The sequence below is a fragment of the Sebastes fasciatus genome, chromosome 5 (genome assembly GCF_043250625.1).
Source record: "Sebastes fasciatus isolate fSebFas1 chromosome 5, fSebFas1.pri, whole genome shotgun sequence".
Taxonomy (NCBI): domain Eukaryota; kingdom Metazoa; phylum Chordata; class Actinopteri; order Perciformes; family Sebastidae; genus Sebastes; species Sebastes fasciatus.
Genome location: NC_133799.1, coordinates 19573728 through 19600144, shown reverse-complemented (window position 1 = coordinate 19600144; position 26417 = coordinate 19573728). Strand labels below are relative to the sequence as shown.

General features: G+C 41.2%; 1 protein-coding gene across 8 annotated transcripts in view; it reads right to left on the bottom strand.

The window, feature by feature from the left end:
• The window catches only part of slc44a5b (solute carrier family 44 member 5b), a 49719-nt gene that overhangs the window by 13678 nt on the left and 9624 nt on the right, over nucleotides 1–26417 (bottom strand). For 2 of the 8 annotated variants that reach the window (XM_074635585.1, XM_074635584.1), the window contains exons 2-10: nucleotides 16829–16877; nucleotides 10436–10509; nucleotides 6807–6891; nucleotides 6408–6492; nucleotides 6152–6268; nucleotides 3504–3564; nucleotides 3277–3400; nucleotides 3049–3093; nucleotides 714–797 (exon numbers count right to left, since the gene is read on the bottom strand). In XM_074635585.1, the coding sequence (XP_074491686.1) occupies nucleotides 714–797; nucleotides 3049–3093; nucleotides 3277–3400; nucleotides 3504–3564; nucleotides 6152–6268; nucleotides 6408–6492; nucleotides 6807–6891; nucleotides 10436–10509; nucleotides 16829–16877 (724 nt within the window). Of the gene's footprint in view, nucleotides 1–713; nucleotides 798–2697; nucleotides 2731–3048; nucleotides 3094–3276; nucleotides 3401–3503; nucleotides 3565–6151; nucleotides 6269–6407; nucleotides 6493–6806; nucleotides 6892–10435; nucleotides 10510–16828; nucleotides 16878–26417 lie in introns of those variants that run through there. The other 6 variants (XM_074635587.1, XM_074635586.1, XM_074635588.1 and 3 more) reach the window with 4 other exon arrangements.

Here is a 26417-nt window from a genome sequence, read left to right as displayed (position 1 = left end):
TGTGAAGGGCAATAATTCATACATATACAGAGAGAGAATCGTTCCTTTATAGTTAGATGATGCTGCTACAGCGCCACCTATTGGCCAAATGGCACGAAATTTGTCATGGTCACTCAGATATCATATATACACATGTCCACCAATTGTGGTCCCAATAGCACAAAGCGTTCAGTAGATATGAATTTTTTTTGTAATATAAGCCCTGCCCACAGCATTTAAGCTAACTTTGAAGGCCAGCTATGGCAAAACTGTATGGAACATCAAAAAAAGTAACTATTTCCGCATTTGTCCAGAAGAAATGTTCTGTACCAAATTTGGTGACGATTGCTCAAAATTTGTAGGAGGAGTAGCAAAAAAAATCAGATTTAGACAAAATTCAAAATGGCGGAAAATCAATCATAATTTTGTTTCTGAGACTTTAGGCTCAAAAGTTACAGTGCCACCATCTGGCCAAATTGCACCATATTCAACACTGCACTCCCTTGGGTGCTGGGCAATACACCTGCCAAGTGTCAAGTAGATCGGATGAACGATATATCAAGATACGCAAAGGACATACCCACATACCCACAGACAGAGATTCCTCACTTTATAGTTAGATGTAAAAGTTACAGGGTAAAGATTTTCACCATTTATTTCACTGATGGGTCAGATCAGCACATAATCCATAAAGAGAGGTGAAAACATGAAAATCACCAAAAGCGCATTCTTACATGAGGATCCAGTCCCAGGAATTTGCATAGTCCTCAAAGATCCTCAAGCCAATTTCTTTGGCATTCATCAGATTGGTGATACCTCTGTGATGCAGTAACAAGGTGAGATTGGAAAGAGAAGAGGTGACAAAAACAGGACTTAATAAGGACACAGAGAGATTTGTGTTACTACCTCCAAAAATGGACTTATTAGGGTTTCTCAAAAACATTCTGACACTTTATTTATCTTTCATTTCTCTTACTTTGAAACAAAAATGAATACAGTTTCAAAAATGTTTTTGACATTCTCAGCTTTAAGATCTACGTATTGGGTTATGAGGGTCTGGAGAAAAATATTGCAAGTTTCATATCAAAGAGCCAAAAAACAGCATTAGTGTTACTGAAGCGCTACGGAGCCATAGTTACTTCAGTATAGCGGTAAATGGTACAGCAGCGGGTTACTGAATGGGATACAGAGGAGCAGCTACAGTAGTGGAATAGCACATATTAATGGATGTGTCAGATCATTTATTTCTATTCATAGTGCAGGTAAAGTTTTCGATAACCAATAAAAACTAAATAAGTGCTGCAAATACTCAACAGAACAGACTCAATATAAATTGTATTGTTTTCTTTTTATCTGTTTTACTTGTCACCTGAATTCATCTTTATTTTATTAAACCTCAAATCTTAACTTAACCTTTCCCTGCAAGGCAAAGACAAAATCTCAACCAAAGACAAATGATTCAGCATAAAACCAAACATATGTCTTGTCTAATAGAATGCTTTAGGGATGACATATTTTTGTAGGACAACCAAGAAGTGAGTATCGCCCTGGTTCCCTCGACAAAAAGCAAATGGGATTTTGCCATTGGATTTTCGGTTATTGCAAAAAAATAAGCTCTGTGGCAAACAAACGTTTATAATGCTTACACGTTTTGTTCCATAAGATAATCTTCACAAATGAAAACACCACTTTTATGATTTTTGAAGTGTGAGTGCAATCACCTGAGGTAAAAAGCTAACGTTAGGCTATAAACAAACTACACCACAGTCACATGAGCGCGAGTATACAATACGAGGCTGTAAAGGTGGACGAGCTGGCGTGATGGCGTTTAGTTGTCTCCTTTAGCCACTTGTTAGAAACCGCCTTTTTTTAAAGACACATAAAGGCATAAAAATTCACAAGTAGGGTATTTATCTGTATATTTCATATTGTACAACAACACGTAAAAATCTCTTAAGCTTGTGTTAACCACAGACCTTATTTCAGTCATCTAACTAAAAACCCATTCAAAAAAACATCGACTTTGAGACAAGGGAACCAGAAGTGCTAAAAAGCTAACTCATTTCCAGGTTTTAGGATTCATTCCTGCAGCACTCTGTTCTATCAGTGTATCTAAAGAACTCTGGTGATGGAAATCAGAAACAGACTTGTATTGTGATGTTGAGATCTCCACAGAGAAAATATAACTACAAGACTGGTAGCAATGTCAGAACAAGTTTGACTGCAGACACACTGCCCTATGACTCAGATAAATCTCTAAAGTACAGACAGAGGAGGGAGAGAGGACGAGCTAACATTGCTATGGGACAAACAGAACGCTGAGAGCAGCTCTGAAACCAACCATATAATGAAGAGCTGTTATTCAGCTCCCTAAAGGTCACTGAAACCTTGTCTATAGGCCAGAGTTTGGATCACATCCAGCACTGTTATGCAAACCTGCATTCACATCTACATCAAGGGAGCAAACCTAATGACCACCAGGAGGCACCACATCACTCTCTATGTTATTTGACACCCAAGGTAGTAGATGACTGGATGTTTTGAGGTAGATATGTGCCTCAGACAATTGTATTAATCTGTCCTGATTCCTGTCCACTGTTGCAGGTGGAGGGAAGCAGGAACAGAATGTTTTTAATGAAGAGGGAGGGTTAGTCTACACAAAACTACTGGCTACAGCGGAGGCAAAGTTAAAAAGCTGAAACAAATCATTTTCGAGACCTTTTCACTCCTCGCTGAATGGCAGTTACTTGGCTACGAAAAGAAAAGCATTAAGGCACATTATCTTTCAAGGTAATTCAAGGCAAACACACAATCATGTATGTTATAATATCAGCTCACTGGTTTAAATACATGATTTCGCCAAAGTTCAAAGCTATCTCATTCCATTAGCATGTTGATAGCGTAGATTTACAAAGCAGCTGTTGTAAGCTTGTGGGAACCCCTGAAGTTCTACTCCCGAACTTGTGGGTAAAGCTGCGTTATCATGCAATAAACATGCAAATTACTCTGAATGTGGTTGGACACATTCCTGGGCATCAGTGACGTCAGTGACATGCCCACTCGTCCTACCCTGTAAAATCTGTCCAGAGCCCTCTGGGTGCAGAGTTGGCAGCCCTATTGACAGTATAACAGTAAAACACTTCATTTTACAGAGTAAATTATTTATGCATATTCTTTTAGTACAGTACAGCGAGAATGCCAATTCTCAATCTAATGTACGTGACTTTTCTATTTGCAAAACCTAACTTGGTTGAACAACAAGAATAAAGTTTCACGTTGCAGCGAAGCAGATCTTACCTGGCACCTTCTTGGAGGTCGTTGACACTTCTCCTGTTATTGTCAGCGTCACTGAAAGTGGTCTGGTTGCCTACAGTTAAAATTCCATTTCTTGTAATGAAATCAGGGAAGCACCGCTGAAGGACTGAAACACATTTTTAAACATTTTTACTGTTCTTTAGTGGTTTGGCAAACAAATAGTGAGCTATTGTGTGTTGCTGTATTTACAGTTATTCAGATTCACTTACAAGGTCTGCTTGGCACGATCATAGACGGGCAGTCTTCATCTCGTAGGATTTCTGTAATTGACTGCAAGAGAAATAAAGGAGACAACACACCAATTGAAAACAAGATATTGATCATAGTATTATCTATAGGGCTGTCAATCATTTAAAATATTTAATTGCGATTAATCGCATGATTGTCCATTGTTAATCGCAATTAATCGCAAAATAATCGCACATATTTTATCCGTTCAAAATGTACCTTAAAGGGACTGTTTGTAACTTTCTAAGCGTATAAATGTACCGGGTCGGGACACATGCGCGCTCGCATATGCGAGCTCGCGTGTGGCCGCTGTCTGGTCTCCTCTGCCTGCTCGCCTTCACTCAGACAGCGCGCGCGCGTTCTCGCGTACTCGCTACACCTCTAGACGTGAACGCGCGCACACTCCACACTGCAGACGAGTTAGTTTAGCTCTGAGAATATCTAGTGAATGTACAGTGGACGTTTGTGCAGAAATAAATGCTGCAGCTCCTCCAGACCAACAGAGGTTTCCCGCGTCTTGTAAAGTGATGGGACTCTGCAGAGAGAAACCTTGTCGTTGTTTTTGAGCGATGCTCGTTCATGTCTTTGTAGAGCGAGCACAAGCGCGAGCCAGACGTTGACTTTCGTTGGTTTCACGGCCACAGGTGTCGCTGTTAAGAAGCATTTCTGAAAGTTACAAATAGTCCCTTTAAAGGGAGATTTGTCAAGTATTTAATATTCTTATTACAGTGGGCAAATATGGACATAACAATGACAAATATTGTCCAGAAACCCTCACAGGTACTGCATTTAGCATAAAAAATATGCTCAAATCATAATATGGCAAACTCAAGCCCAATAGGCAACAACAGCTGTCAGTTTGTCAGTGTGCTGACTTGACTATGACTTGACCCAAACTGCATGTGATTATCATAAAGTGGGCATATCAGTAAAGGGGAGACTCGTGGGTACCCATAGAACCCTTTTTCATTCACATATCTTGAGGTCAGAGGTCAAGGGGACCCCTTTGAAAATGGCCATGAGAGTTTTTCCTCGCCAAAGTTTAGTGCAAGTTTGGAGCGTTATTTGACCTCCTTTTTGACCAGCTAGTATGACGTGGCTGGTACCAATGGATTCATTTTCTAGTTTCATATGATGCCAGTAGCTTCACTCAAGCTTTACTACAAGCCCACTATAACCTTAAAAAGGTACGTTAATACCTTAAAGAAATGAGTGGCGTTAAAACAGATTTGTGTTAACCCGTTATTATCGCGTTAACTTTGCCAGCCCTAGTTATATATCAGAGTTAGAGACGGAGTGGAGGGCCTTTTCCATTCAATTAACTGATCTTTCTGTTGTTTTATCTGAATCTGCCCCGTAGGTTTCTGCTTTTATGTAAAATCTTGTGTGCCTCGCTGCCGTTTATAATTTGTGTTAGGAAAAACAATAATTTTAATTCACACTTAACAATAAATCAGTTCACTTAAGTTCTTACTCATTAAACACTATATTACATTTTGGATTTCTTACGTAAAAAGTAACATAAATTCATAGTTTAGTCTCGTGAACAAAATAATTATCATCAGCCACTTGAAGGACATCAGTATGTTTCACAAAAATAAAAAGAATTCCTATTTTCAGAATAATAATCTTACTTCCAGATCTAACTTCAGCAATGGTTAACTTTCAGCAATTCTAGCGGTGGTTTTATTAATATCATCATTCCTGAAGACCAAAGAGTCAGATCTGATGTAACACTGTCATACTTGGGATGATGTGGGAAGGGAAATCAGTGATTCAGATCAAACAGTATGACTGAGCTGTGAGGTGCTCCCACACACCACCTCACTTTCTGGTTCTTACACACCAGCGCGCCAACGTCACCGCCACTGAGCGGCTGCCAGCCGAAAGAACGGGGTTGTGATGTGCATCAGCGGCTGCTAGCTCACTTCCGGCCATCTCTCAAAGCACATTCAAATGAGCTCTTCATTAAAACCACTGTGCAGATAAAAGTGATGAAATCTGAGGGTGGATTACTTTTTATATTTTATATTTTGCCCAAAACTGCATGTGATTATCATAAAGTGGGCATGTCAGTAAAGGGGAGAGTCGTGGGTACCCATAGAACCCATTTTCATTCTCATATCTTGAGGTCAGAGGTCAAGGGACCCCTTTGAATATGTCCATGCCAGTTTTTCTTCGCCAAAATTTAGCCTAACTTTGGAGCGTTATTTGTGACAAGCTAGCATTACATCATTGCCAATGGATTCCTTAGGTTTTCTAGTTTCATATGATATCTGTACCTTCACTCCAGCTCTAAAACTGAGCCTGCTACAGCCTCTGAAAGACAGTAAAGTCGGGTCTCAGGGGGTTAAAAAATATTTCTTGTACAATTATATTTTCTGTGTCTACAACAGAAGAAGAAGAAAGTCCAGCTCTTGTAATTAAGTAGCCCTTTTTGCCTGGCACATGTACAGGACCTGCCCAAATGGAGTGACAAACTGGAATATACACCTGGGTGTAATACATGTCCTGGTCTCCAAAACAATAGCTAGTGAGCACTGCATCCGTAAGAGGCATGGCGTTCAATAAATATAGTTTCATCTAGTTTGCAAAAAGACTTAATGGACCACTAACCACAGTCTCTCACCTTACTGCTGATCCCGATGCGCGGCTTACAGAATTGCTTGTAATATCTCCAGTTTTGGGTTTTTGGCTGTGCATCCGCGAGAGTTTCAAATCTGTCAGGGCACCTGGAGACACAGATCTGGAGGAGGCAACACATTGTTTTAATGAGAAAGCCCATCAATCTTGCATAATCAAGCGTGGAGGAAAGGTTGGAGGGGAACATACAGCAGAGCAAAAATGTGCTGCTACAGTAGAAGTGGCTTCATTCAGTCTCTTACCTGGGTTGTAGGGCACTGGAGGTTAATCAAAACGCTAGGATTGGCACATTTCAACATGTTGAAGTACAATAATATGGCTTTGTTTCTGTGGAGACAAATGATGAAGATAAAGACAGGAGTCTGATTAGAAGGATTGAAAAAAGACTGAGACACCAGTCCATTACTGCAATGTTTTATCAGCAAGCATTTAAGCACACACACACATGCACACCTACACACACTCAGAGAGAGAGAGAGAGTGTACCGTGCAGTAAAGCCTAATTAATCTCAAACTATCACCATGTATTGTGGTCAAATCCTTTTGTGTGAGTAAAGATAAGGACGGGAAGCTGACAGACAAATTGGGGAACATAATTATTCCAGTGTAAAATCATTTAGAAAAGATATTTTTCCACTCACGCATTGGGGGTGTTCGGGTGGCCACAGAACTGACCGAAGCTGTCGGTTGGATAGACGACCTTCCTGGGGTCACCATGGATCCAAGCTAAAAACACGGCACAATAGTTTTTTGTTTGAACTGCATAGATTTTAAAATGCGTAACCATACCAGACACACACTCCTGAAACGACCTACTGAAGTACACGAGGCCACTGGTCAAAATACTACCCTCTTTTTCAGGCTTCCTTTGGTCCAAAATGACACATGCTTTCTAAGTCAGAGAGCTTGTGTGTTTTTGGCTGGACAGCAGAGGGCCAGCTAGTCTGTCACTGACTGACTGAGTGACTAAGTGATGAAGTTACACGATTGGTCGGTGGAGTGTTGGAGTTTCTTCATTGGCCGTTGCTCTTTCAAAATGAAAAGGTGGGTAACAGTCCTTTATGCAAATGATCCTGTCCAACACGACGCATCAACATGAAACTTGGACCAATCAGTCAAACTAGGCGATCTAGTTCTAAAATGAAACGAGATTCAGCAGTGGCAAACCCTATTTTTCCCTTAAAATGTTTTCACAAGTCGATTTTGGTGGATTGTTTAGACGGAATAACAAAGTTTACAAACAGGCCACCATGTTGTTTCCTGTTTGAAACGGCGAGCAGAAAACCAGGGACCAATCAGGTGCATTCCACGGTATGAACATTTTCAGCTACCTAAAGACGTATTGCGTGATTATTTAAGTACAGCTGGATCAAAGAGGGTCCTATATGAATCTATAAGAATCTAACTCTCAAATCTATGAGTCCATCAGGCCAAGGCCATGTGTATGTCTCTCTGTGTACTCACCAAGGAGAAAAAAGCAACACAATTAACAAGACAACAATGGAAGTCTATCTGGATTGCATGTATGCAAGTTAATTAAGAAGAAACATCTACAGAGATTAAAAAACAACAACAAATCAATCCAGTTTAATTTGTTTTGTTTCGTTTCTCTAGATAGGAGTAGCAGTAACCCTGAAATTCAATTTACTAAGCAATTCTTGTGTTTCATTTGTTTGCCCAACCTGAACAACAGCAGGCCCTTCACCTTGCCAGTCAATGAAGGATTGTGCTGAACAAAGGCAGTCTACAAGTCTTTGACACGACAAGGATGATGAAACTTAAAAAATTATACAGAAAGAACAGAGAGTTCTTCAGCTGATTGCAGACATGTCAGTGTGTATTTGAAGTCACATCCATTGTCATGGCTCCTGCTCTTTTTAAATGATTGGGCAACAGTAAGTCCTCCCTATGCCCAGATTGAGACGTGACTCTGCTGACAACGAGCTTGCAAGGGACGGCACTTTGGTGACAGCATCGGAATTTCATTTTCCCCTTATTTGTGATGTACATCATATGTTTGTGTGAAACAGTGGGCAACTCTGGGTCTGAAAAGTGAAGCCAAAGGCAGAAGTGCCTTAAACTTGCATTCTTTCTAATAGCCAGCAGGGGGCGACTCCTCTGGTTGCAAAAAGAAGTCTGATTGTATAGAAGTCTATGAGAAAATGACCCTACTTCTCACTTGATTTATTACCTCAGTAAACATTGTAAACATGTGGACAGATTTAAGAACATCTGTTCACACCTGGCATTAAAATGCGTCTCCACATGCGTCTTCAGTGGCCACTTATGCAAATAAACACGTCGTAAATACACGGCTAATACAGCAGCCGTTATATATATATTATGTATATGTTAATTCCTGTACATTATATCAACATCAAAATAAAAGGTTATTGTACCGGCAGTCCCCGGGGACCTCCGCGCTGCCGGTGCCGGCACCGCTGCTTTTGCCAGATAACAGCAGGGTACAGAGCTCCAGAGAGCCGGGAGGACAGAGAACAGGCGGGCAGGCGGGTGTCAGCTCCGCGCAAAGCAGCGGAACAAAAACACCGACACATCTCCGACAGTATGATAATAATGCACTTTGCGTGCCTAGTCTACATACAGTAGAGCACAGAGGCCGTTTCCATGCTGACAAGCGCCCGTGTCTGCCTGTCTGTTAACCTGAGGGGCGCGGTGATCCCGCGGATCCCAGCTGGACGTCAGTAGAGTAGGCGGTCCTTAATGTGGCCAGGACGCATTCGCGTACACACTGCTAAAAGAATGTGGTCATATGTGCCCAGACCACCTCTGAATGTGGTGATCTCAAAGATCCGATCTCAATGCGTCCTCAATGCGACTTGAGTGTGTTAACACCTGTACTTAGAGCTGTCCACTTGTGATCGGATCACTGAGGACGCATGTTAATACCAGGTGTGAACAGGGCCTGTGATTGACAGGTCGCTACCACGGTGTTGTCCAGTTCATGAAAGTTAATTATAACCTTTTTGGTCGCCTAAAAATGTCTTATTCAGCGTTCGGTTGGACTTAGAAGATGGCGACGGCTAAAATGCCATACTCGAGGCTTCAAAACAGCAGTCCACAAAGTGGGTGGCGTCACGGTGACTATGTCTACTTCTTATATAGAGTCTATGGTGTGAAAGAGGGAGGAAAGAAATGAGCAGTCAGGTGTCTTCAGGATCTGTTTTTATGAGAAAGGGGTAAAGAAAAGTGGCAGAGCGGAAAAAAATGAGAGAGAGAAATAAAAGTAGAAAGAGAGAAAGGAAGGAACATTAAATGGGGGAAAAAGAAAAACTTGAGGCAAGGCAGAAAGAAAAGGAGAGCTGATGGGGAGATTCACAATGCTGCATGGCCTCAGTCAGTTGCAGACAAAGTGGACTCTCTGTCACACTCGAGTGAACTAAACGGCTTCCAGGAAATTTGAATGAAATGAGAAGCCAGAGGGAATCACTGGTCATCCAGTCAAAAAAACTCAACAGGATAATCAAAACAGCTTTACTAACACGATCCCCTCAAGTCAAGACTCAGCCAGAGTGAGCCATACAAACTGCATGTTGTGGTGAAACTCCCACTTATAAAAAGACTAGCCTGTTCTCTGGAGGAGACGCATTTTTCAACTCCCCAGGAATTTTAACAATCAGATATTTTGGTGAATAGCCCAACATGAAATTATGACTAAGTCAAACAAAGAAAAAAAACAGCTTATTTTCTCCTTAAAGGCCTTTACACACCGGGGACGTGACGAACGACACGAAAATGCGAAATACTCGCCTGCGAATATATGTCTAGGGCTTTTATTGTGAAAGGTAAGAACAGAAGGAGTGGATCTGGTCTGCTGCCTCTGTCAAGGTTGAAAAGAGTAATAAAGTTTGTCGTCTTGGTTCGGACTACGGAGCCTCTGTGTTGTCGTTTCATAAATACAGGTTCAACTCAACCCATTCCACATGACGTGATTCGTCGATGCCTTTATTTGCGATGCGAAAGCTCAGAAAAATGTACGTTGTTCCGAAAAGAAGTACCTCACTTTTTCGCTGTTTAATATTTGCGTTTTGTGTGAAAGTACTCATGACAAAAAGAGTTAGGAAAAATATACTGACACGCGAATGAATCACACACAAAAAAAATATCAGGCTCATTTTGTTTGTGGTAAATTAAGATTTTGTCAAATTATTGCCACAGACATGCAGTTTTCACTTCACGACCAGACCAGAACATATCACATCCTGTTTGTGTGTATAGTTGCGTGTCAAAATCAGTGTGTCAAACTCACCCACTGTACCCAGAGCGATGTAGCCGACGATGACAACGATGAAGATAACACAGCAAACCATATCAGTGCAGCTCCTGGAGGGGGGAAAATATGTGTGAGAAGAAATAAGAGAGGTGTGACACGGGAAAGATTATAAGGGAATAATACGTTTTTTTATATGAAAGGTTGTTTTTTGAATGCCTTTGTCCAAATCAGTATCATGAGAAAAATACATGTACTAATGCGTCCCCAGGGACGTTTGCCTCATCTTAAGGAAAAATAAATGTTTATCTTGTGTTTAACCATTTCGTTGTTGGTAATAATGGCAGAGTTGCTGTATAGAAAGTGAGTTTGAGCTTTATATCTGGGTGCAGCATTTGCTACCAGGTATAACAAGGTGTCATCTGTATACTGTGTTTTCAGAGAAACTGTAGTGGAGGTCTGCTGACTTTCTAATGAGACTCTGAATCCCCCCCAGAGTTAACTGTCCCACAGGCACAGAGACAGCTATTTGAAGATTGCCTCTCTCTCTCCACAGTATCCTCAGCCTGCTAGTTTAAAGCAGCGTCTCAGAGTCTCTCTCTCTTTCCTTCCTCACTTTCTCTCTCCCACAACAAGCTTTCTTCCCCTCCTTTCCACCCTGAGAGAAGCTGTCAGTCCAGCTCCAGCCCCTTCATAGCCCTCTTTCAAAACTATTCAGACCATGTGCACTGAGCCCAGCTTTGAATAAAGCCAAGTTCAATCCACTGTGCCCAGTAGTACCATACAAGGGACAAACGTAGCCTCCCTCTTACACCGTACGCTACACAAACTGACTTGAGACCCTCATCTCCTCCAGCTTTCAACCCTCCTCCTCTTTCATCCAGAGGAGCGAAGCCAATGTCAAAAGGAGGCCTGAGCTCAGAGATGTGACAGTGTTTCCTCTGTGTAGTTCTTTGAGGAGTGGATTGTCCTTGTTTTGTATGCAGCATGGTTACATGGTTCTATACAGGCTGCTCTTCAGCCCCCAAATACAATTTCATGATTAAGTAGCAGACAGTGAAGAGAGACTGGAGCACTGACACGCACAGATCAACACATACAAAGAGAGATAAAATAGCTTAAATAGACACTAATTAATTTTAGGTCTATCAATCGATTAAAATATTGAATCACAATTAATCAACAATTAATTAATCGCAACTTAATCAAACATTTTTTATCTGTTCAAAATGTATCTTTAAGAGAGATTTGTCAAGTATTTAATACTCTTATCAACATGGGAGTGGACAAATATGCTTGCTTTATGCAAATCTATGTATATATTTATTATTGGAAATCAATTAACAACACAAAACAATGACAAATATTGTCCAGAAACCCTCACAGGTACTGCATAAAAAATATGCTCAAATCATGACATGGCAAACTCAAGCCCAACAGGCGACAACAGCTGTCAATGTGTCAGTGTGCTGACTTGACTATGACCTACCCCAAACCAAAAATTTAACGCAAGTTTGGAGCATTATTTAACCTAATTTGCGACAAGCTAGTATGACATGGTTGGTACCAATGGATTCCTGAGGTTCTCTAGTTTCAGATATCCGTATCTTCACTCTAGCTCTAAAACTGAACCAGCTACAGCCTCTGAAAGACAGTAAAGTCGGTCGGGATCACCTGCGATTCTGCGGGTCTCAGGGGCATCATTTTTTGCTTCCTGCTTTCTAAGCTACCACATTTTAATATTTGTGTGTGTGTATGTCTGTTACTCTCTCTCAGTTTTGCAGAGTTAGCAACCTTACTCCACTCTCTCCAACAATATCATTCAACAGAGTTCACATTACGCACAGTCATTTGATCCATGATTGATTTAAAAATATAGATTATTGCAGCTTTAACTATAGTCACTGTCTTGAGAGTATTGGGAACTTAGTCTGAATTTTCAAAAGCTGCCTGTACACAGAAAGCAACCCACAGCAGGACAGAGTGAAGATATTATAAGCCAATCTAAATGACATGGTTGGTACCAATGGATTCCTTAGGTTTTTCTAGTTTCATATGATGCCAGTATCTTTACTCTAGCATTTAAACTGAGCCCGCCCGCTACAACCTAAAAATCGTAAGCTGCGATTATGCGTTAACTTTGACAGCCCTAATTAATTTACAATACTGTAAGACGCAAACAAGTAACAGACAACTATTTAAACTGTCGCCTCTTAGATTTAGAATCAACTGTGTAATTAAATCTTGCATTGCAAATTAACCCAGACTGCGTGCAAGTTTAAGAGCTTCTTTTTATGGTCCTGCATTAATAACTGCAGTAAAGCTTGCAATCTATGTTAACAGGCTGCTCTGGTAGATTGGTTTGTTAGCAATATAGAGGATTGGTGAATGTTTTCTGTCCCAGCAGGGCTGCTAATTCTCCTCGTTTCACATTTCAGAATAAAATGACTCCATTATCACTGTTCTCATCTAAACTACATTAAGACCGTAGATACCTGCAAATTCAAAATGTGACATCTCCACTCACAGAATTTCTGCTTTTTATCTTCAGGAAAACATCCCAACATCAGGTGAAAGCTCCAATAAATGACACTGGATGACAAAAGTCTAAAAGAGCAGTTGGTTGCCATATGAAATAAGGCTTAGGGACTTGGTGACAAAAAAAACAAAAGCATTTGTTTTTTCTGGAAGCACAGCAATTATTTTTGAGAGATAATAGAGAAACAAAGGCAGCTTAAGTGGGCACAGCTCTGCCTGGTGAAGACAGCCACAGTTTTACTGACTGTGGAGTAGAAAGACAACCTGCCACACTACAAGCAAAGCTGTTGCTGATATTGTGCATATTATTAACAAAGGGAGACAAGGGAGTACCATTTTTATTACATTCAAAAAAAAGAACAAGGGGAAGAGCTGTCAGGGTTGCCATGGCAATGGTTGCATTCCTTGTCTTTGAATCCTTCTCCATCCTTTAGCTGGAAGATAAGTTAGCTATCACTCAGCAACACATCAGAGATGATTAAAAGGGGGAGATCTGAGGGGTGGGGGTCTAAAGCCGACCTTGCCTCTCCTCCATTGTAATGTGTTACTGTAGATCCGTCTTGTTTCCCCAACTCCCTCATATAGACCAAGGACTGCATTATTAAGACAAAGTGCACACGGCAGCACCACAGTGCTAATACAAAGTCACCTTTGAAGCATGCAAAGGTGGAAGGGAAGCTGACAAAGTGAGAGGGGAGTGAAAACAATTCTGCTTCGTTCTCTTATCTCAGAAAAGCAGGCCACATCCAAAACTGCAAATCTATTCGGACCCCGACCTGGCTTCTTCAGATGTGAAGAGGGACCAAAGGGACCAAAGCATTGCCCTGCTTGTGTAGCGCACTGGCAGGCAGTGCTGCTTTGACAGAAAGAAAAAAATTAATACTGGAAGCTCTGTCAGTGCAATAAGAAACTTTTGTGTCAGTGTTATATTTGCAGGGCTGATATTCTGAGGGAGCCAAGGTGACACAGATGGCAGCAGTGCCACAGAATAGCATGGGTGCTATTGTGGTGTGAATCTGCCAGTCTGTCCCTGCTTTGTAACAGACATTTATGGGAAGGGATAGTTGGAGGGTCAGATTTGCACACTAAAGGGATGTTTCTCACGGCCACAAGAGCCTAGAGGTACATTGGACAAAGTGAACAGTTGTTCTGACAAACACTTCTTTGGGTAAGTTGTCACTAGGCCTGTCAATCGATTAAAATATTTAATCACGATTAATCGCATGATTGTCCATAGTTAATCGCGATTAATCGCAAATTGATCGCACATTTTTTTTCTGTTCAAAATGTACCTTAAAGCAAGATTTGTCAAGTATCTAATACTCTTATCAACATGGAAGTGGGCAAATATGCTGCTTGATGCAAATGTATGTATATATTGATTATTTGAAATCAATTAACAACACAAAATAATGACAAATATTATCCATCAACCCTCACAGGTACTGCAATTAGCATAAAAAATATGCTCAAATCATAACATGGCAAACTGCAGCCCAACAGGCAACAACAGCTGTCAGTGTGTCAGTGTGCTGACTTGACTATGACCTCCCCCTAACTGCATGTGATTATCATAAAGTGGGCATGTCTGTAAAGGGGAGACTCGTGGGTAACCATAGAACCAATTTTCATTCACATGTCTTGAGGTCAGAGGTCAAGGGACCCCTTTGAAAATGGCCATGACAGTTTTTCCTCGCCAAAATTAAGCGCAATTTTGGAGCGTTATTCACCCTCCTTCGCGACACGCTAGTATGATATAGTTGGTACTAATGGATTCCTTAGGTTTTCTAGTTTCATATGATACCAGTATCTTCACTTTAGCTTTAAAACTGTTGCAAGTTGCGTTAAAGAAATTAGTGGCATTAACGCGTTAACTTTGACCGCCCAGGTTGTCACACATGCTATGACGGCAGGGAGCAACTGATTTGTAGTTAAATTTGTTAGAGATTGCACATTTAACAGGACACTATAAAGGCATTACTACATTGCAATACGGTTGTGCAGTTGTAGCTCATCTGTGTATATTTTTGACACCGATAATATCCGTGTATTTAACTGTTTATAGCTGGAGCCAGTTTGAATTAACACTACACCGTATCCACTTCTGTACATCCTTTAGAGGACTGCTCAATAACCACCGATACAGTTACTTCATTTAGGCACCGAGCTTGCATGAAAACAAGACGACCACAGAGTCGGTTCTCTCCCAGTTCTCATTAAGAAAAGCCTCTGAGCCACAGAAACATCAAAGTATCCTTGGTGCCTTCACCCAGCTGTAGCAGTGAAATGGGCTGGAGAGGGTGGAATAAAGAGGCACAGGAGGACTAAAACATGCCTTCACAGCAGCCTGCCAAACTGACATTGAACATAAAAGAGATAAGAGCCTACATTACCTCAGAAAATGACTAAATCATCAAAAAAAAGAGCCCATGGTGACACCCTTGAAGGGTTTTTGCTTCATTGCAGAATTCTGCTCTTCATTGTGCTAAAGAAACCAGACTTAATTTGAAATATCCCATATATTAATTTTGGAAGGAAAATTCTCAACCCAAAGTTTATAGTTCTGTGATTCTACATGAGGATCATTTATCATTTTTTACATCAGGGTTTTTCAATCTTTTTTGGCATGTGACCTCACTTTTAAGACCTCAGATTATCACAAAAGTGGCCAACTTCATGTGAATCTTCATCTTTGTGTATTCTATTTTCAATATATTGTATATAAATGATGGCATAGTGCGAACAATAACTAGCTGTGACGTGTATAGAGTTGTAGCCCTCATGGGGCAGGCAGCAGGCTGTAGTTCATCAGGAGAAGTGTGACTGAGCTGCTGGTTGAAAAACAGGAGACAGCTCCCTGCAACAGCCCCGCTGATGTGTGGACTACATCTGTTTGGGTGTATCTGGCTGGTTAATAGTGTGTGTCATTGGGCTAACTCCAGCCACCAGCTTGACTTATGGCCATTGATTTGTGCGGTGGAGTGGAGAGAGCTGCCAGCGCTCGGCCTCAATCTTTATTAACGCGGCATGACAAATGATCAATCTATCAATGCTCCGACTTGAGCGTGCGCCAAAAACATTATACAATGGGCAAAATCTATATACACGGGAGATAATGACAGATAGTTAAAGGGTCAGTTCACCAGAATAAAAAAACAACAACAAAAGAGTGTGCATATAGTTTTGAATTAATTAAGTTAAGTGAGATATCTGACTCCATTCTAAGTGAATGGATTTTCATTTTATTATCTTCAGTGATGACCAGGGTTATTATAGTAAACTAAAAAAAAAATAAAAAAAAATATTGTTAGTAAACTGAAACTAAATAAAAATGAAGAAAATAAAAAATAAAACTAAGCTGAAACGATATTGCCTGGTTAAAAAGGAATAAAAGTAAAATAAAAAATGAATGTAAATTAAAAAAAAGGAGACAGCATGAATTATCGTCATTCTCGAGACACTGAACCACAGATATTGAACGGACTTGACATTCCAGGAAATGGCGCTATGTCACACACATAGCTGACCCTAACAACAACAAACTAAAACTGTTGTAAACTAAATATATAAAAACTAAAACTAAACCTTTCTAAAAAACTGAAACTAAAATAAAACTAGCAAACGCATTCTGAAAACTAACTAAAACTAAACTAAAATTAAATTGAAAAGTCAAAACTAAACTAAAATAAAAACTAATTGAAAATTCAACACTATTATAACCTTGGCTATGACAAAATGTCTCAATTGTGTTTGTCAACATTTTTGTAATGCAGTAACTTATTTGTGCATTGCAATTAAACATTTTTTAGTAAATGTTAGTTTTTCTATACACTGCTACATTATTAGATGCAACAACTATAAACAAAAGGTGGTGATGTTGAGTATGTGTAGTACCTCTTATGAACAGGCCCTCTGAAGTTTGGGTCAAACTTGCTCGGCTCACCTATAAGACAAGAAGAGTATGGTGAGATTAGAGTCAAACAGAACAACAATAAAAATACATATACAGAACATAGACGACACAACAAAATGTACTGACTAATGTCTGGTTCACAAACAAAATAAAAGAGATTAATTTAAAGCAAAAGGAAACATAGATGAGACACAGAGAATAACACATCCGAAGGTTAACAACATTGACACCATCTACAGTATACTATACTATACTAGTAAAGTGTACCAGTAAAGTTAACCTGCTGTGCTGTTGAACTGGCCAGGACAAACTAACTAGGCCATTTCACAGTGCAGGTCTCCTAGCAGTACTGGGATGAAGAGAGATAAAAACGCTATAGATAAAGCATTAAAAGCCAAAACAATACAGCTAACACCAATATATGATAAATCATTTTAACAAGTCTTAAGCCAAACAGCTTATCTGGGTCACAGTGAGGAATCCCCATTTGACCCAGCAGAGTGAATACTGAATCACAGTTGCGAGCACCATCAGTCACCCGAGGGGCTAACGCAGGCTGCGTGCGCTTGTAGGTATGAGGAAGCATTTGCATTCATCACTGGCTGCTTCTTTGGTGCCCGAGTAGTCTTTCTACCCCAGCTGAAACTAAGTATGACGCGTTCCTGAGGACCTATTAATCACCACACATGGAGCGTAATATCTCCAAGCAGCTGGAGCAGACTTAGGGGCAGCATGAGTGGGCCTATCTCCCATCTGCCCGTTCCCAAAACTGATCCTGTCGAGAGACGTACAAGTCAGCCTTGTTTCTAAAAGTGTGAGGAATGAGTACACCGTACTACGTACATACAAATCATGTTGTGAATGTACTCTAAATAAGCCTTGAATTTAACAAGCACAAACCCCTTTTTATTTTTTCTATCAGCAAATGATAAGACCAAAATCAACAGTAAATTTATCCTAAAATCAAGTATTGGCTGTGACCCGATTTAGCTTATGCCTCCAGCTCCGTAATCATCCAAAAACTATTAAAAACACATTAAAAAGACATACTGCTGCATTGGGTGATATAATCTTTCATTACTATGAACATGGCCAGTTTATTCTGGAACAACTCCACAACTGCATTGTTGATCTCTGGAGAGTAACTCTGTGTGTTGTGAAGACTGATCTGTGAGCAAACATGCTCACTAACACAGTTCTGTGTGCTGCGGTCGTAAAACAGTGGAGCATCACAAACCGCCCGAAATGACTCCTTTAATTATCAGAATTTGATCCAATTGGTACGATAACATTTATGGAGTCCAGAAAAGCAATCCAGAAATACGATTAAATTATTTTACCCCATTCATGTGTGCGGGGAGTAAACAAGAAGTCAGCCAGCTTAGTCAGTCTCGGATGGATGCTCTCAGCTAGCTCGGCTGGAGAAGGACTATAGTGTGCATGCTCTATGGGTACAAAAACGTGGAAGCGTGAGGAAGCCCGGGGAGGCTTTTTCAGCGTACGCACCCAGTGAGCAGCTTTCATAGGATTGAATGGGTGAGTCAAATCTGAATCTGCAACGTAACCAGTAATTTCTCTGTCAGCTAAATGTAGTACTACAATGTTTTCTTCTGAAGTAGAAGTAAACAGTAAGTAGTATGGAGTTGATTCCCATATTTTTTACGTGCTTTGGGGGCCTTTTGTAAGTTATTTCGGTACGATGAGTTAGAATAGTAGCATGATTCAATATTTTTAATATATATCCAAACATCATAATACATCTATAACTGTTTGGGGCCCTTTAAGTTGGGGGCCCAGGCAGTTGCCTACCTTGCCTAACGGTAAAGTCTGCCCTTGCCAGAGGCCAAGCTTTCGGCCTGTTCTAAGCAGGCATGTTTTGAACGGTCACTGCACTAGTAATTCTATAATGCCACGACTGGACACAACACCACACAGTTGCATTATGAGAAACCCTGAAATACAACACATATATGCAAAAAAAATCACAAAAAAACTCTCTGCCTAGAATAACTGATTCAGCACAGTAAAGCCCGGCAGCTGCTCCCCACAAACCGCCAGCTACACATCCCATAGCGACCGAGTGAGATACCATAATTGTCTGGCCATGGTGGAATTCCTTTGTGTTGTAGCAAACAAGGGTTTCTACAGCCAATATTTCTGCATGAAGATAAGGTATTAAAAATACAGCCGTTCCCCACTAGGACTTCTCTAGCAGCCTCCCTACAGTAGTGGTAGTCTGAAGGATAGAGATGCCAAATCGCTGGGCCAACAGTAAAATAATGTCAGGAAAAGTGACTGAGCACCTCGTTTACCAACAACCCCAGTGTCCTTAAGCTGCAGAGTCAGCAGCAACAACAAATTCACTGGACTGGAAATGTACTTGAATCTAAGTGAGTAATTGTCACATTTCTGTTTTTGTTCGTGTATATTGGAGAGGGGCAAGAATTATGTCAGATGGAGAACTGCATGTGTCAAAGGGTACAGTCGGCTGGTCTCACATGACCACACGGGGCTATGTGCAGCTACTAGATCATGAGGAAATTCCTTACATGCACTGTAGGTGTGATTATGACCATTTCAGCTCTTTGTCATCGCAGCAGTTTGAGCTGCTAACCTTTCTTTTAAGATACTCGATATGAGAGGCTCCACGTCCCTTTTTCTTTTGTCCTTGCTGTTAAAACCCCTATTAGTGTGCCTAGCCATCTGTTTGGCTGTCACTGAAAGCCACTCACTTTAGTTGTGTTTCAGGTCTAAAAATGGGAGATGTTCTAGGTTAAGTGTGTGAATTCCTCAGCCAAGGACACACACTGCAGCATTTGCAGAGCATTGGCACTGAATATAAGAGGATGCTACGCTGTATATCAAGTGATCGGCAATGTTGAGGGCTAAAACATGTATGCACATACACACAATCCTGTATAATGATACAAATTGAAACATTCATGACTGATCAGTTTTTTTTTCCAATACTTTCATACAATATGGGAGTATGAACCACGATGCTAACTAACCGCAGATGTCAAGAACCAGGGTCGAGCATCCCAACCATAGACCGCATATAAGAAGTGGACGTGGTCACCGTGACGTCACCCATTGGTTTGTGGACTACCGTTGTGAAGCCTCGAGTTCGTCATTTTGGCCGTCACCATTTAGATTTTTGGCTGTTGCCATTTTGGTCATTTGCAACCACAGAGAGGGAGGAGCTAAGTATAACCAAACGCTGAATAAGAAATTTTTTAGGCGACCAAAATGGTTATAATTAACTTTCATAAACTGAAAACACACTGTGAAAGGGTTAAAGCTCAGACAAAAACACAGACTGGACAACGGTGTGGTAGCGACCTGTCAATCACAAGGTAGCCACTCCCTAAAACATACCCTGCTTTATGGTCTATCTGACTCTAAATGGGACCATAATTTACTGAATAAACATCATGCTGTATTGAAGAAGACTTGAAACTAGCGATTGAGACCATAAACTCAGGTTTACAATGTTTACTGAGGTAATAAATCAAGTGAGAAGTAGGCTCATTTTCTCATAGACTTCTATACAATCAGACTACTTTTTTGCAACTGCTTGGTATTAGATAGAATGCAAGTTTAAGGCACTTCTGCATTAGCTTCACTTTTCAGACCCAGAGGTAGCCACTGATCCCAACTTACATTCAGTTTAACCGTGTGAACTAAAAACAGCTCCGTAGCACTCAGATTTTAATTTGGGCCCTTTATAGTCAGCAACTGTGCACGATGTACTGCCAGGGTGAACTATTCCTCTGTGTTGTGCCTGAAGTTAGCTATAGTTGCTTTTATATCCCAGTGGTTGTTGCTATACCCACATGGCCAGCAGGAGACATCGCATTAACTTATATCAGAGCTAATTAGAGGTACATCTGCTGGGGGGGAACAAGATAAATAGCTAGTTAGACTGGGTACCAATGTAAGCTGAATTTAAAAAAAATCCTTCCATTGATCCTCCTCGGTTATGAATATTCAAAACATTATGCAGGTCTCCACGGTGCGGAAACAATTGTGACACAAACAGGTTAGTCCATATGGTGAGTGCAAGCTGAATCACACTGAGATCAAGGAGAGCCAGCGGTGAGAGGACAGATTGTGGTGCAGTGAGTGTCGGGGAGGGAGCAGAGCGTTTTTTCAGAGTCATGTCAGTGGTTTCTTGATCAGCCTACTGTTTGGAGTTGTGGAGCCTGCCAGTATGTCCAGCAAGAGAACCAGCAGGCAGCGTGGTCCCCCGCCAACGGACGAAAAATGAGGGCAGTCGTTATGTTGATCAAAACCCAGAATACAAAACTGTCAATACGATATGATGGAGGGAACTCAAAAACAATGTAATTGCATTACAGCATTACATTTTGTAATATAGATTACAGCATACTGGAGGATTATAAACCCCTTCGTTCTAACACAATAACATTCAGGTGACAGAGCGTGTGCTTATTCAGCAAAGCTAAAATTAGCTGCTGTTCCTACTCACTACATCAGCTAGACCACTTCCACCAGGCTGTTGTACTCCTCTCTGTCCCACAAAACAGATTTCAATGAAGAGTTAAAGGAGAGAGGTGGAAATCGTCAGTGATGCCTGTATACCAGCAGACTCTGCATTAGATGACGGCTGTTTTAGACTGCACTGCAGTCTGCCAGTGCAGGAGATGAGGGTGGTGGACTGGATGTGTGCTGCCGGCTGTAGTCAGGCTGAAAGAAGGTCTGTAGTCAACAACATTCGGAAAAAGCCTGGCAGGCATGCTACACCGGGACAGCTAAAGTCACTGTTAGCTCCACTAACTGCTAGTCTCCTCTATTGACATAGTGTTGGATAATGCCACCATGTCCTGCTGTGACTGAAAGATTTACGCATAACACAACAATCATGGTGGTAATCAAAGGCTCTGAGGCAATGAGGCCGGACGGGTCGAGGAATTACACATCAGGATCAGACAAAGGCTTTGGCAGTAATCTTCGCTCCCAAATCCCATTTGCATTTGCAGCAAGTCTGCCATAGCAACAAGATCTATGGATCAATTTAAAGTGGTGACGACCTAACACCATAAACTAAGTCTGTGACACACAAATATTTTGAGATAAAATCCCTTCTTCCTATAGCAGTTTTATAAAAGCATTCAAAAAAGGTCGAAATGCAGTGTGACAATGCCTCAATTTTAAGTCCGTACCTCCTGTCAGACAGACTCTAAAGTATGTGCTGCTGAGACTGACTGCTGAGAATCAAGTTCAGAGTGCCTGTGCAGAAAGAGAGCCAGATGTAAAAACCCAGCCTGGAGTGATAAAGCTTCAGGGGAAAGTCACAGAAGCAGTTCATCGCCTTCTATTTCACAATTTGGGAGGATATTAAATTGCACACTTATCTCCTGCAGCTCACTTTATCATAAGGTTAGACTGCTTAGAGATTATGTGCACATACACTGAGTCACATATATTTATACTTTATGTGACAAATATCACTGCAGATGCTGTGAGATTTGCTAATGTGTGAACAAACAAGCAGATGAAATGGCACTAGCCTATAGAGTAAATATTAGGGCTGGGACGATACGCCTATCTCCTGATTCAATACTATGACGATACTTAGATGCCGATGCGATATGTATTGCGATTTTTAAGTATTGGGATTCGACATTACAATTTAATGAGATTTTTGTTAACTTTTTTTAACACTAGACCATGGGAAAAAGTTGAATCGCACACTTCTAGGGACTTTTACTCTCTAAATCTATCTAAATTAATACAGTAAAAATGTATGTAGTCAGAGATGTCCTGAAGATAAATTCCTCAGTCATTCTCAGACATTGTTTATTACATATTTTCCTGCAAACCAAAAATATAAAATATAAAGATATTTCCCTCACAAATTAGTCGTATTGTTGTTATAATTTATAATGGATATGTAATGTTTTATACTTCTGGTGAATATAATCCAATCAATCTTATATCCATATATGTATTTCGTATATGGTTAACACCTTATTTTGAAAACCGGACATAGTCACACGTGTTTACTTCCGCTAACTTTGCCAAGTCCATCGCTAGCTCTCCCGTCAGCTCCATTGTCTTTATACATCAATGCTCAGCTCCATCGGGGCCGTTTGAATGCATTTAATATAAATGTCAGTATATGAGTGCGCTAAAGTTGTGGCGTCGGCTGATTTGAACACGGTGGCTTGACTGCATGTTACCACATTATGATTACGTTTCCTGTCGTGACAGAGTTAGCATGCAGCTTTAGCCATCATGTCTAGCTCTGCTTTTCCTGGCAATGTGTGAAACCCAAAGTGTTTCCATACTTAACTGTATGTGTAGTGTTTACCACTTTGGATTTAACATGTGAGGGTGCAGGTTGTATCCCCACCGACCCTCCGTCGTTTTGTATATCCTCGTTGCAGCCAGCTGCGGTTTGTTTTAGTTGACAGATACGGAATGGATATGACGTCACGTTACTCAGACTACAGCAATAAAAGCGGTAACTTCCTTCTACCTCCGCATGGACTCAAATGAAACAAAAATATCGATTCTGGTATTAAAAAATCAATTTCAAAATCGTAAAGAACAAAAACGTGATCCATAGGTGAATCGATTTTTCCCCCCACTCCTTGTAAATATAGAAATCTTAAAACCTAAGTCAAGAAATTAAAGTACATAACGCACATAATTGTCGGAAATGAATAAAATGGGTAGGAATGTTAATCATACAGCATAGTGTTGTCATCACATCCTCCAGAGTAAAACTTTCTTCACTTTCTCTATCCCGTTTCCACAGCTCCCTGCCTTCCCAGCGTTTCCCAGCTCGTCTCCGTAAACACATCCAGTACACAGACACGTCAACACGGGCAGACACAGGCACCAGTGTGCCCAGGATCCACTGTCCAACACAGGCCTCTTTCATGCCGTAGTCAGGCAAACAGCTCGAACACTGCAGGTGCTCTACATGGGTTGGGTCAGAAGAGGCCATTTGGAAAGGACTTTTCTTGTTGTTTTCACTCTGCTGATTCATAAACATTTCCAAGACCTGGAGTGAGTGGAGTGCTGTGAAATTCCTGCACTCCTGTCAAAGCTACGTTGGGCTTAGATCCAGCTACAAAATAAAGAAAAAAGTAAAAATAGAAATGTAAAAAATTCAGCATAATGATGTTGCTCCGCAGGGTAGGCACATCCTGTAAGTCTGAATGCTGTATACAGTATGTTCATTCATATTTGATGAAAGCTCTGGCTTTTGCCAATCCACAGAGGAAAGCAGCATCAGTAGCAGGCTCTGGGGTTTGGGGTTTTCCTCTAGTCTGTATTCAAAAATTAGCAGTGTTCAGGTTTCTGCTGCAATATTAGTGTTGGGCACATGGCAGTAACAAAACTGCTTTGATGCATCACTGCCATAAAGGAGCCAGTAAAGCTGTGATAGGATAAGAGACTGGGAGGAGGCCACAGGATAGTCTGTAGGGCAGAGACTCGCTGTCAGTGTTGAATCAGAAATCAGAATGGAGAAGGAGGGTCTTGGGGGGCAGAAATTTACTGGCAAAGTTTCACTTTAGTCAGGCAACACTCTCACATCCCACTAGCCCTAAAGCTGGGTATACAAATGTTGTGTAATTCCTACTCCTACTGTACGAGTAAATTGTTTGCGATGTAAAGCCAAAGCTCACGATTTATGTGCTCACACTGTACGGCACGATCGGCAGCCATGACCTGAATGTTCACACCGTTCTGGCTGTTGACAGTTTTCAAAAAAGATTTGTTTGAAAGCTCCAATGCAGGTAAAGTTTGTTTGCTAGCAGAGGTCTGTACGTAACAAGGCAGAAACGTGCTGCCTTGATCATCAGTGCCATCCTGTCTGCTGAAACGTCTAAGGCGCCGGCATATATGGACTTGCAGGTGGCTAGGAAGACGTGGAAAGTATAGCTTGTCCATTTTGCAGAGAGAATTGGAAGTAAGCTAGCTACGTTTTACAATATCTATTTAACATTGTTATCTCGATAGCTACACTCTGATTATTGTAAAAAAAAAAGCAGAAAAAAGGCACTGACGTTGGGGAATTGGCTTGTGGCTCTGCTTCAGCTGTGCAAGAGCCTGTGGACGGCCGACCAAAATTTCTGACATGACAATTCATCCGAATGTCCAACAGCCGGTCGGGAGGAGTTAATCGGTCCTCGGTCCCCCCTGCACATTGCACAGCAAACTACACCTGACGAAGCTAAAATTTGGTCCAACTCTAAAATGAGTCGTGCAGCTCAAAATTCTAATAACAATTAGAAAGAGCATTATGATCATAGAAGTATCCCACACACCAGAAAAGAAAAAGAAACAGAGATTTGGAGCCCCTCTGAAACAATAAAAGCAGTTAAAAAGCTCCAGATGGCTCCCCTTTTTCATAATATTAAAAATGTGGAGAGACAATACACACAAACATGCTCCATGTAGCACCACCACTCTCTTTTTCTCTGCTGTTCTTCTATCGTTCTTCTGTATCCAAAAACATCTTCCCTGCCTCGCTCTTATTTCCCCCCACTGGACAACAGAACAATCTTTAAAGTGCCTGTCTCCTTATTGAGACAAGACAACAACATCCAGATCTCTGGTTTAGGTTTACTTAGCAGAGCCCCTTGGGATCCTCTCAACTATTAGCGGATGCTCGAGGACTGAGTACTTGGCATATCTGGTTTGGTAGCCCACTGGGCTAACTCCCATCAGTGCATGAACAGTGTTTACTGTGCACATTTTCAGAGGGAAGCTATAAGACACAGGGCTAACTGACATCCCCTCAAATGCAGAGAATGGTGGGATCCGGGTTGGGATTCGACCCCCAAGAGGGGAGTTAGCATCTGAGTGTGTCAGACGCTGACAGCTAGCCTGCTGCTCCGAGCGGAGAAGTGGCAGTATTGTGGCTGGGGCTTTGTGACCTTGGTTACTTCTGTGGGAGCCTCCAGGCATGTCAGTGGCAGCCCTGTGATCCTGTGAAACCAGGCCTGCTACTGCTACTGTAGATCAGTGACAGGCTCAACCGGCTTTGGCCTGGATTTTTAAAGACTTAAACATAAGAGGATATGCCACATCTTGATATTCAAATATGCATACGCACACCGAGGTGAAGTAACACACTTAAAGCTGGGGGAGGCAGTTTACTTTTGGTGTTATTGGGCAAACATTCCATAATAACTTTTCAGCATATTGTAATTCAAGTGGTATGAGTACTAGTCGTTCATTTCAAACATCATCCCGATCGTGATTGTGATCCTGATGACGTTATATAGCCTCATTTCTATGAGCACTACCGTCCTGTTTTCTTTGCAAACTTGTGGGCCTGAAAGCCCTTTGAGATGACATACAGTGATTCGAGGCTCTAGCGAGCTACAATATCAGCGAAGCATTTCAGAGATGGAGAGAAAATATTGCTGATTCTGCTAACCGTAGCGGTCATGGCTGCGCCGCAGCTGTGAGCTCCATTCTCTTTATACATCCATGGTGAGCTCACACAGGAGGCGGAGAGAAAATGATGCTTTCCCCAGAGCTACTGCCGTACCTACCGTAGCCGTGAGGCTAGACTATTAGCAA